This window comes from Meles meles, chromosome 12, assembly GCF_922984935.1.
Source record: "Meles meles chromosome 12, mMelMel3.1 paternal haplotype, whole genome shotgun sequence".
Lineage (NCBI taxonomy): Eukaryota > Metazoa > Chordata > Mammalia > Carnivora > Mustelidae > Meles > Meles meles.
Window position 1 is genome coordinate 26,968,122 of NC_060077.1, and position 12,481 is coordinate 26,980,602.

Here is a 12,481-nt window from a genome sequence, read left to right on the forward strand (position 1 = left end):
AAGCCTTTGAGCCACAGAGGAAATCTCCAGCAGCAGGAAGCAGGGTGATAAACTGGGACAAGTGCCCTTTCTCATAAGGACAATTTGTGCTTCCTTTTCTGTCTGGGCTGCCAAGAATCAGAGAGTCAAATATGATGTTTTATCACAGTAACAAAATGCTCATATAATTAAACATACTTGCTATATTTTCCTTTTTTTGTGGTTTTGATTATTCCGTATTTTTAACTTTAATTGCATAATACATACAGAGTCCTCTCTAAAGTTATATATGATTATTTTCAGCCTGGGGAGAAAATCTTGGCTCAGCACTCTCTTTCTTTGGGTCTCAGCTTTCTCCTCAATCAATCTAAAGGTGGTATCTCAGATGCCTCTATCTATTCATTATTTTGAGAAGCAATACAAAGCAATGGAAATGAAAATGCTTTGATGGTTTTCAAGGTGACCTGGAGTGAACACTTTCTCCCATCCCTGCCCAGGGGAACAGGAACAGGATGCACTCCACAGTGCTGAACTGGACTGGGTCAGTTCCTCCCCATTCATGTTAACCTTTCCGAACAGGCAGTTTAGTTTTATAAAATCAAAGATTTCACATCAATAGGGGTTCATTATATAAAAGGGGGAAGCAAACTATTGTCAAAACTAAGGCTCTGCTTGGGGTGGCTAGCTGGCTCAATTGGAAGAGCATGTGACTCTTGATCTCAGGGTCATGAGTTCAAGTCCCACACTGGGAGTAGAGTTTACTTAGAAACAAAAACAAAAGACGGGTGCCTGGGTGGCTCAGTTGGTTAAGTGTCTGCCTTCAGTTCAGATCATTATCCCAGGGTCGTGGAATCCAGTCCCACACTGGGCTCCCTGTTCAGAGGGGAGTCTGCTTTGCCCTCTGTCTCTCCTCCTCCCCATGCTTGCTTGTGTGCTGTCTCTCTAAAATAAATAAATAAAATCTTTTTTTAAAAAAGTTGAAAAAATTAAAACAAAAACCAAAAAACCACAAGAAAACCTAACGCACTGCTCAATAATATTAAGTGTCTTCAAGTATGTCGGTGGACAAGATCAAGAATTTCTACAGTTAAGTCCATCTTGCAAGGCAGGGACTTGCGTTCCCAATGCGAAATAGAAACTGTGAACTAAAAGAGTCTGTGTAATAAGTAGAAAAAGGAAAAGACTGGAGAAAAATAAATACCTTTGCTTCTCAGACAGTCTTCAGGGAGGCCTGTGCATAAACGTTCTCTGCTTGACTGCATCAGGAGGTCCTCCTGGAGGAAGAAAATCCAGTGGTCAGGGAGGATTCAGAGATACCTGAACTCATGAATGCAAATTACCATCTGAGAAACTTCTGTATGACTCCTGGAAATTTGCTAGCAGTCACAAAGTTTGGCAGCTGAAGGAAACTTCAAATTTAAAGAAATATAATCAATAAAAACTGCTCTTCTCCAGAATTTGAGCTTGAAAAGCCAAGTTTCCCAAGGTCTGGGCAGTAATAGAGGCTTAAAATGCTGACCCTATTAAATACCTTCTGAATCAAGAAACACATTGCTGCAACGTAACCTTAACTTCATCCATTTACATCCAAAGTGGATGTATCTCAATCCTCAACCACTCTAGAGATCATGTATGCATTTTCTTTCCAAACTTCTTGGAAGGGCTATTTTTTCTTCTCATCTCCCTTCACTGGAGGAAGAGCATGCAAAGAAGAACACCATCAATGACAACCAGTTTTCTCCTACAGAACAAATTGAGAAAAATGGGAGGGGTCAGTGGCAGCAGAATGGGCATGTCATGGCAGCAAATGGCTTCAAGCCCCATGAAGGAAAGTTTACCAGCTAGGAGATGCTGAAAGAACGAAGATCGCTGCTTATGCTAAGCTCTCCTTCTGAGTTACCTCTCTTACCCTACCCCAAGATTTAAGTTTTTTTTTAATACTGATTTAATTGCTAAGTGCAAGATACTGACATGGTACACATCTAAATCTACAGATAGTGGTATCATTACTTTAACTTGATAATTTTTATAGCACTTCAAACAAACTGAAAACTACTAGCAAAAGCCATTTGTACCCTAAGCAAAGATCTCTGGTGGAAACAGAACCCAGGACGGAGAGGGAAGATAAAAACAATGGCAAGAACCGGTGGAGACAGGTGGAAATAAAACATTACCACTGAAATTGACAGCATGGACTATCTTATGTGAAGGACTATTTTTTCATTTTCTTAGTGTGGAATACTTTTGCAAGGCATGAACTTAAAAACAAGTATCTTCCAGATAATTTACAGTAACACTACCATGTTTGACAAAGTATGAGTTCTAGCATGATGCCAGACTGAACTTATTTGCAAAGGAGGAGAAGAGAAAGCTCTTACTTACCATAAAAGGAATCATGGAATTAGAAAATCACTACTGGGCGACCATCACAGTAATAATAATCTCAACCAACAATCATCAATGGATGTTAAAACTAGTGGCTAAAAGTTTGAATGAGAAACAGAAATATTTACATAGCCTCAAAGTATCTCTCCATGAGATAATTAATAATTTCATAAGGGAAAATAGTAACTGCAGTGGAGAAAGCTGGCCGCCCCCACCTGAACCAAGTGATAGACTTGACCTCCCAGGAATGAAGCAACCTAAAGCCATGTGCCTCCTGTGAGGATGGACCAAGAAGAACCAGCATCACTTCTGTGGGATTCCTGCTGCCAAAATGCATAATCAGAATCTAATCATGAAAAGTCCAGACAAATCCAAATAGAGGGAAATTCTACAAGATAAATGGCCTGTATTCTTCAAAAGTGTCAAGGTCATGGGCTGAGGAACTATTACGCATTACAGGAGGTTAAAGAGACATGCCAACTGAATGCTACAAGTGATCCTAGATTTCTCCTAGACCAAAAAAACAAAACAAAAACAAAAACAAAAAAAACCCCAAACCATTTCCTTTTGCTTCAAAAGACATCAGTGCAACAACTGGCCAAATTTGAATATAGTCTGTAGATTAAATAATAATACATAGATCAGTGTTAACTACTTGATTCTGACTAAGGTACTGTGTGATCATGTATCACAATGTCTTTTTTTGCTAGGAAATACACACTGAAATATTTAGGCATCATGTTTGCAACTATACTCCCAAATTATTCAGGGGAAAAAAAAAAGCAAAAGTGGAAAAATGTTAACATGTGAGGAATTTGCATGAAGAGTATATGGGAATTCTTGTACTATTTGTGCAACTTTTCTGTAAGTCTCAAATTATTTCAGAATAAGAAGTTACAGAAACATCTTTATTTGTAGTTACATTTGCTTCTTTCTCCAAAATGATATTTCTCTTGCTGTTCCAGTTCTCAGGCTGAATGTTTGGGATGTGACATGAGATGCTATTTAGAATTATTTTTTCAGGTTAATACTTTATGGAAAAAGCAGAATGCTGGAGTAAAAGATTATGGGATGAGGAGTTAGACAGGGCTCTGTTCCAGTCTCAGGACTCCTACTTACTAGCACTAAGAACAAGCTTGTACAATTAACCATACTGACTCCTGCTCCTGGAGGGGCTCCTGGAATTTTAGTTTTGCTCCACCTGCTGCTCTAAGGTTCTTAGCTGGAGGACTCAAAATACCCTGGTGGAGTGCCAAGCCAACTGCTTCAGCCATGTCCCCTTCTTCTTGGTTAGTCATGATTTGTAATAGGGAAGGAGAGAAGCAGAAGCTAGGAGGAAGTGACTCCCCTCTCCCTCTGCCTTGCTGACTTCTCTTAAAAGGTTCTCAGTTAATAAGACCCTATAAAGTTTGAAGTCTCAAATATGATCAGAAGTTGACTGGGTTGAAAAGAAAACAGAGTGTGAGGCTGAGGTCAGATGTGAGACATCTCCCTCCCCCAACACCACCACCACAGTGGTGGGTAGTCTCCATATCAGATAGGAAATCTACCACATGTGGGCCTCAAGTGCAGCTGAGAGAACAGAACAGACCACCAGCAAGCAGTACACATGGAGCATAATGATCCAGTCATTCTCCCACCCCCATCATGGTCAGCTAGTCATAGGTCTCGGGGTCCTGGTATCGAGTCCCGCGTCGGGCTCTCTGCTCAGCAGGGAGCCTGCTTCCCTTCCTCTCTCTCTCTGCCTGCCTCTCTTGTGATTTCTCTCTGTCAAATAAAAACAAAACAAACAAAAAAAACACTTGCAGAAATTTATCAATTCCTTTTCCTATAATGTTTTATAGGCTAAATGTTCTAACTCTCAGGATTTTTAGAGGTAGAGTCTAAACATTTTCTCTTCCACCTAGATTCTGCAAAATCTGTTTTGAATGAATCAACTTCCAAGATGAAAGTTCACATGGTTCCTTCCCTCTGCTATAGTTTATAATATGCTGTTAGCTGTATAGAGTAAGAATTGCCACAGAACAGTACCAATTCATTTTTCAAATCGACAGTAAACATTCTTTGCCTTGCATATCCAATATACCATGCTCCTGCCAAATGCTTGGAATCAAAATCAAATTTGATACTTCAAAGTTGTGGCAGATTTTAGAAAGGTCTTGAAAAACCATTCTTAATGCTCATCTGTGATCTTACTTCCCATTAAAAGTCATATGTCCTGGGGCACCTGGGAGGCTCAGTGGTTTAAGCCTCTGCTTTGGCTCAGGTCATGATCTCAGGGTCCTGGCATCTCAGGGTCCTGGCATCGAGCCCCGCATCAGGCTCTCTGCTCAGCGGGGAGCCTGCTTCCCCCCCCCCCCCCCTCTGTCTGCCTCTCTGCCTACTGTGATCTCTCTGTCAAATAAATAAATAAAATCTTAAAAAAAAAAAAAGTCTTATGTCCTGGAAAGGATGCAATTCTCTGATTCATTCCTGTGAGACTAGTTTAGAGTAGGAGAACACCACAAATGTTTCAAAGAAAATGAATATACATCAGATTCTTCAGCTTTTTACACATGGTAAGTTACAAGCTCTTCAGGGCCCGATTTATCTCTGAGCTGTGAGCCCCGCTTGTAACCAGACTCCACTGAACTCTTCTAAACCTGAGCTTCCTGAGCTGGAGGCAGAGCCAGATGAGTAAGGACGGTCAGTGACCGCCCCATCTTCAGATGAGACTGTCTATACACTGAAGTGTGCAATGACAGGGCAACAATATGGAGCAAATGAGATTCTTCTTACTATCTGACCATACATACATAACAGCCATGATTATGTTCATAGTGAAAAATACTTTGAAAATAAAAGAAACTTTTCATTCTCTAGGTGGATCTTTGAGTTTCCTGTCTCTTCCATATTTAGAAAGGAACAGCTGTTGAACAGTAACTGTAAATCATCCTTACAGAGCTTAAAAAGGAATTTTCCTTCATGTATTTCAATTCAGCGAAACAACTGGTGACTTTAAATAAGGCACTGATCACCTTAGCTGGGAGAGGCATTTGATAATAAGCCCTCCCCCCAATAATTATCTGAGAACTCTTCTAATAATTAGGAGAAAGTTCTATCTTAGTCTCAGCAATATGCCCCTTGTGCTTAGGGCAATTTTCTGTCACTTTTAACATCATGAGATATCAGAGGGCAAACCATCACTGTGGGGACAAGAGTGTCCTGGCAGACCTGGAGAACAGGTTATGGCCACCAGCTTTACTAGAACAACATGAAGTTCAGACTTTTTCCACCTTTTTTTTTTTTTTTTTAAAGATTTTATTTATTTATTTGACAGACAGAAATCACAAGTATGCGGAGAGGCAGGCAGGGGGCAGGGGAAGGCAGGCTCCCTGCTGAGCAGAGAGCCCGATGTGGGGCTCGATCCCAGGACCCTGAGATCATGACGTGAGCTGAAGGCAGAGGGTTTAACCCACTGAGCCACCCAGGCGCCCCCTTTATCCGCCTTTAAGTCACCAAAAGTGAATTCTTTCCACCAAGATATCCTTTCAAGCAAATAGCAAGTTCCTACACTCAACCGCAAATTTCGTGTAGGATCACAGATTCTTAGAGTAAGATGTAAATAAGCTTAATGGGCATTTACTTCAGTGGGCTTTCATTTAAGTGAAGTCACATAAATTGCACAAGTTTGGGTCTGATGAACATGCCACTAAAAAACAAGTTTCGGGGCGCCTGGGTGGCTCAGTGGGTTAAAGCCTCTGCCTTCGGCTCAGGTCATGATCCCAGGGTCCTGGGATCGAGCCCCGCATCGGGCTCTCTGCTCAGCAGGGAGCCTGCCTCCCCCTCTCTCTGTGCCTGCCTCTCTGCTTACTTGTGATTTCTCTGTCAAATAAATAAAATCTTAAAAAAAAACCCCAAAAAACAAAAAACAAGTTTCTTGGGGCACCTGGATGGCTCAGTGGGTTAAGCCTCTGCCTTTGGCTCAGGTCATGATCCTGGGGTCCTGGGATCAAGCCCCGCATCGGGTTCTCTGCTCAGTGGAGAGCCTGCTCCCCCCTCTCTCTCTGTTGTGATCTCTGTCTGTCAAATAAATAAATAAAATCTTAAAACAAAACAAAACAAAAAAAACTTAAACACCCTACAGCTTATATCTAAGCACCAGGAAAAACAAAGAACAAGCATAAATTGGGGGGCGGGGGGATCAACCACACACTGAATAAAGAGTTTTCAAGGTTAAAATCATCTACATGGAGTATCACATACTCATCTCTATCTTACTCTTAAATAACACTAACATTGTCCACATCCTCGTTGTGCACCAGAGTTGTCGACCTTTGTCCTACAAGTGAGTTCAGAACTGAATTCTCTCTTTCACCATTCAGTCTGGCTCTTGCAGCTGTCCCTGCCACTGAATCTGTTCTGATACTTTCCCCTCTTCCTTTTTGTCTAATTCTTCTCTCCTCCTCAATAACAGAGTGGTTTCCTGATCAAAGCATCAAATTATTAGTTGTAAGCTTTTATGTTTTTTTGACACAATCCTAAGTCAGGAAAGAATTATTTTTTGTTGGTTTCCCTTTACATGACTGAAGCATTTCAATGATTTAAGTATTTCATGGTTAGAATACTTATTTTAATTATTTTAAGTGTATCTTTAAAAAAAAAGTTAAGTGCAGTCACAGAAGGACAAAGACTGTGTAATTCCACTTAGATGAGGTCCCTAGAGTAGACAGATTCATAAGACAGAAAGGAGAATGATGGTAGCCAGGGACTGAGGGGAGGGTGTAATGGGGAGTTAGCATTTAATGGGTACAGAGTTCCAGCTTGGGAAGATGAAAACAGTTCTGGAGATGGATGGTGTTGATGGTTATACAACAGTGTGAATGTGCTTAATGCCACTGAACTGCACATGCACAAAATGGTTAAAGTGGTAAATTTCATGCTATATGCATTTATCACAATTTTAAAAAGGCAAAAAAAGTTAACACCAACATTTAAAAATAACTCGCTTCATAAAATAACATATATTTTGTTTTTTCTTTTTTTTTTAAGATTTTATTTATTCATTTGACAGCGAGAGAGATCACAAGTAGGCAGAGAGGCAGGCAGAGAGAGAGAGGAGGAAGCAGGCTCCCTGCGGAGCAGAGAGCCCGATGTGGGGCTCGATCCCAGGACCCCGAGATCATGACCTGAGCCGAAGGCAGCGGCTCAATCCACTGAGCCACCTAGGCGCCCCTTGTTTTTTCTTTTAACAACAACAAAAACCTACAATGACTTTAAATACGATTAAACAAGTCAATGAATTAAATAAGTGAATTAAAACCAGTGCAAACTTCTAATTACAAAAGTAAGTGCTGTCCTTCACCTTGAACTGGGAAGTTTACCAAGCAAACTGGACTCTGTTAAATTCATTTGATTCATACAATGTATGCCCTGGAAGCCTAGGTGGCTGAAGCCACTACTTTTCCCGACGTGATGCATTTTGGTCCAGAGGGAACAGAGAGGAGTGGGTAAGTGGTAATTTTTGAATGTTCACTGTGCTACAAACCTGTGGCAGTGCGCAGCTGGGCCTCTTTGCTGGTATGAGATGAAGAACAGCTGAAGGAAAAGAACTTTGTGGAATGCTGCTGAAGGCTATTAGAAATAAATCATAGGGGGCACCTGGGTGGCTCAGTGGGTTAAAGCCTCTGCCTTTGGCTCAGGTCATGATCCCAGAGTCCTGGGATAGAGCCCCACATCGGGCTCTCTGCTCAGCAGGGAGCCTGCTTCCTCCTCTCTCTCTGCCTGCCTCTCTGCCCACTTGTGATCTCTGTCTGTCAAATAAATAAATAAAATATTAAAAAAAAAAAAAACAACAGAAATAAATCACAGAACCTTGGGAAGGGAAAAGAACAGCTCTCAGGTTGCCTGTCCAAACTAGATGCCCCTCAGCTATATTCCTGACATTCAGCCATTCTGTCTCTTCATAAACAGGACTTCCCCACACAACCTAACCTATTTCTAAACTGGCCTAGATGTGAAAAAGTACTTTTCCTATTGACTTAAATTCTGTCTCCCTTAAACAAGAGGTTTTTTTGGTTGTTTTTACTATTATTATATTTAACATTTTAAAATGTTTTTAAACAATTCAGAGGAAATTTCCCTCAGATGTGTAAAAAAATTTAGAAAGTTGGCAAATACTGTTCAAAAAATTTCTGTAGTCTTCACCCAGCTTTCCTTAATGCTACTATCTTACACATAACCACCATACAGTTATTAAGACCAATAAACTACTATTAATATAATATTTACAGAATTTACTCAAATCTTATTAATGGCTTCCCAAGTCCTTTTTCAGGACCTGGATCCAATCCAGGCTCTCTTGATGCATTTAGTTATCATGTCTCCTTAAGTTCTCCCTTAAACTGAGAGTTCTTTAGATATTCATCTTTGTGACTTTGACACTTTTGAAAACAAAGTCCCTTGATTTGGGTTTGATGGTTCATCAGTAGATTCTGGTTATGTATTTTGGGGGCAGGAATCTCACAGAAGTAATGCTGGTTCTTGGTGGATTCTCTCAAGAGGAACATGGCTTTCGAGGGTGGGGGTGATGTTCTCAGTCCTCTGGAGGCAAACTTCAACACTTGGTTCAGGTGGTGTCTGTCAGGTTTCTCCACTGTGATTATTTTCTCCTTTATACACCTTGTAATGATTCTGTTACTATAAAATTACTAAGTATCTTATGGGGGAGGTATCTGGAGACAATGTAAATACTTGTTTCTCATTTACTTAAACTTCTAGCCACTAGTTTTAACATCCATTGAGGATTCTTGCTTGAGATGACTATTATTGTGATGGTTGCCCAACGGAGATTTATTTCCATGATTCCTTTTATATTTATGAATTACAATTCTTTAAGAGCTTTCTTTTTCCAAGTTATTTATTCAATTATTTTATATCAGCATGGGCTCATGACACTTGCTTTATTCTCTGGGTTACAATTCATTATCATCATTATTTAAGCTCAAATTGTCCCAGTCCTAGCCACTGGGAGTTCTTTCAAGTTGGCTCCTGGGTCCTTTTGTTATGTCTCCTAATTTTCTAAGCAATTAACCATAAATCGTTCTTAGCTCATCTTGTATTTTCCCCTGTGCCAGCCTCCAAAACATTTTCCCAAAAAGTCCTGGTTCCTTTAATTGGAAAATGTTACTTAGGAACCAAGAACTGGGTGCTCACTGCTATGAGGTGTCACTAGATCTAGATACTACCTCACATACCCATACATATAAGTACATTTTTTAATCTATCGACATATATTAAAAACTGGAAGTTCATACTGATAGCTCCAATTCTAGTTCCACACCATAGGGTTCATTCTAGCCCTCAACACACCCCCATCTATAATTTCATTTTGTTACTGAGAAACCTGGTTCACTCTCATTATTCAGAATATTTACCTATTTGCTCAATCCCAGAACACACATACAGCAGTTCAGGAATTGCTAAGCCTCACACCTGTGAAAAACAAATTTCTAAAATTTGGGGCAACTGGGTGGCTCAGTTGGTTAAGTGTCTGACTCTTGATTTTGTCTCAGGTCATGATCTCAGGTCAGGAGATTGAGCCCCACACTGGGCTTTGCGCTGGGCCTGAAGCCTGCTTAAGATTCTCTCTCCCTCTAGCTCTGTCCGCCCTCCCCACATGCCTGCCTGCTTGTTCTCTAGCTCTTAAAAAAAAAAAAAAAAAAGTCTGGCCTTATTGGATTTAGATTTAAAAGTACAGTTAAAATACTGTTTCCCAAAGGACTGGGGTTACTTTTCTTTTTCATCCCCCCTCCCTTAATGTGGTTCCATTATTCACTTGTAATATAGTTACAGAGTTGTTAAGGAGTTTTTATTCAATCCTGGGTTCCCCTCACACCCAGGTTGTCTAATTAGTTATTTTTCAAGAACAGACTCAGAACTATACAAAAAGATGTACTCAGAGAAGTGTCACTTCCTCTTGTTCCTTCTATCCTGTTCCTACACTCTCTACCCTGCTCCCACTGCCTTCTTATAAGTAGCCAAACCCATTCATTTCTGCTTTATTCTTCCTATGTGTACATGTGTGTGTTTTATACAAACCAGTAGATACTTGTATATACTCATATCCCCTTACTTCTTGAATGAAAGAGAGGATACAATTATTTACTTGCCCTTTGCTCTTTTCATTTACCAGTATATCCTAGTTTGCAGAAGAGAGTTAACATAGCAGGCCTGTTATCCTTAGAAAGGCCTGCTTGCAAGGGTGGCCTTGGCTCATCTGGGAACTTAGATTTTGGGAGAGTTTCCAACATTCCCTAGTGGGAAGAGGGGCTCGGTGCACCCATATGACAATGGGGTTTATGTTGAACACCTGCTTTCCTTCTGAAGTCTGGAATTTTGGTATGTGCCAGCCAGAGGATGCCCACGTGACCAGCCCCAGTAAAAACCCTGGGTTCTAAAAAAGTTTCCGTGAGACATTACACACGTGTTGTCACAGTTAGTTCCTGGAGAAAGCTGTGTATATGTTTGTGTGTGTGTGGCTACAGTGGGAGAAGACTCTTGAAAGCTACCACCTGATTTATCTTCTGGACTTTGTACCATGCTTCCCCTTTGCTGATTTGGCTTATATTCTTTGTTATAATTAAACTTATATGTATATATATATACATATAATTATATAATATATAATTAAACTTATATAATTAAACATAAATATGACCACGTACTGAGTCCTGTGAGTTCCAGTGAATACTGAAACCTGGAGGTAGTCTTGGGGAGCCACGATACTCCTGGAAATCCCTCCATATCAGTACACAGAGATCCTCCTTGATTCTTATTACAGGTGCATAGTGCTCCATGTATAAATGTACCATATACATACTATGGTTTAGTCAAACTTTCTCCTATATCTGGACATTTAGGTTGCTTCTAACATTTTGCAATGCTGCAAATAGTAACTTTGGATATATGTATTTCCATAATTTGGGAGTGTATATTCAGGGTAAATTCCTAGAAATGAGAGTGCTAGGTCAACAAGTCAGAGTATGTGCTTTCTAGTTAGGTGCAGCCAAATGCTTCTTCTGAAAGGTTGTATCAGTATGCATTCCCACCAGCAATGGGTGAGAACACTTTCTCATCGCCTTGGCAACAAGACGTGTTGCCATAATTTTTCATTTTCTCCAGTCTTACAGGTAAAAAAAGTGGTATTCCAACCATTTAAAATTACATTTCTCTAATTATAACTGAGGTTGACCATCTCTTCATGTGTTTAAGAACGCACACATGAACACACACACACGCACACATACTAATCATCTATTCAAGTCTTTCCTTCATTTCTCTATTGGGTTTTCCATTCCTCAATCTAAGAGTTCTTTATATATTAGTGGGGTGCCTGGTTGGCTTGGTCAGTAGAGCATGACTCTTGATCGAACCTCAACTTAAAAAAATCTTTAAGGGGGGGCGCCTGGGTGGCTCAGTGGTTTAAGCCTCTGCCTTCAGCTCAGGTCATGATCTCAGGGTCCTGGGATCGAGCCCCGCATCAGGCTCTCCGCTCAGTGAGGAGCCTGTTTCTCCCTCTCTCTGCCTACTTGTGACCTCTCTCTCTGTCAAATAAATAAATAAAATATTAAAAAAAAATTTTTTTAAGGGGCACCTGGATGGCTCAGTGGGTTAAAGCCTCTGCCTTCGGCTCAGGTCATGATCTCGGGGTCCTGGGATCGAGCCCCATGTCAGGCTCTCTGCTCAGTGGGGAGCCTGCTTCCCACTCTCTCTCTCTCCCTGCCTCTCTGCCTGCTTGTGATTTCAGTCTGTCAAATAAATAAATAAAATCTTAAAAAAAAATCTTAAAAAAAAAAGAGAGAGTTCTTTATAGGGTGCCTGGGTGGCTCAGTCAGTTAAGCATCTGCCTTTGGCTCAGGTCATGATCCTAGGGCCCTGGGATGGAGCCCTGCCATGGGCTCCCTGCTCAGCAGGGAGCCTGCATATTCTCCTTCTGCCCCTCCTCTTGCTTGTGCACTGTCTCTCTCATATAAAATATTTTTTAAAAAAGAGAAAGTTCTTTATATATTAGAGAGATAAATCCTTATCTGTGATATATACCACAAAATGTTTTCCTAATTCATCATCTGTGTTTTGT

At 40.6% G+C, this 12,481-nt stretch overlaps 1 protein-coding gene across 14 annotated transcripts in view; it reads right to left on the minus strand.

Moving 5' to 3' along the window:
- PRR14L (proline rich 14 like) overlaps positions 1-12,481 on the minus strand; it is a 56,273-nt gene that overhangs the window by 32,432 nt on the left and 11,360 nt on the right. For all 14 annotated transcript variants that reach the window (XM_046024527.1, XM_046024525.1, XM_046024522.1 and 11 more), the window contains one exon: positions 1,181-1,253. In XM_046024527.1, coding sequence (XP_045880483.1) covers positions 1,181-1,241 — 61 coding nt within the window. In that variant the 5' untranslated portion in view covers positions 1,242-1,253. Of the gene's footprint in view, positions 1-1,180; positions 1,254-12,481 lie in introns of those variants that run through there.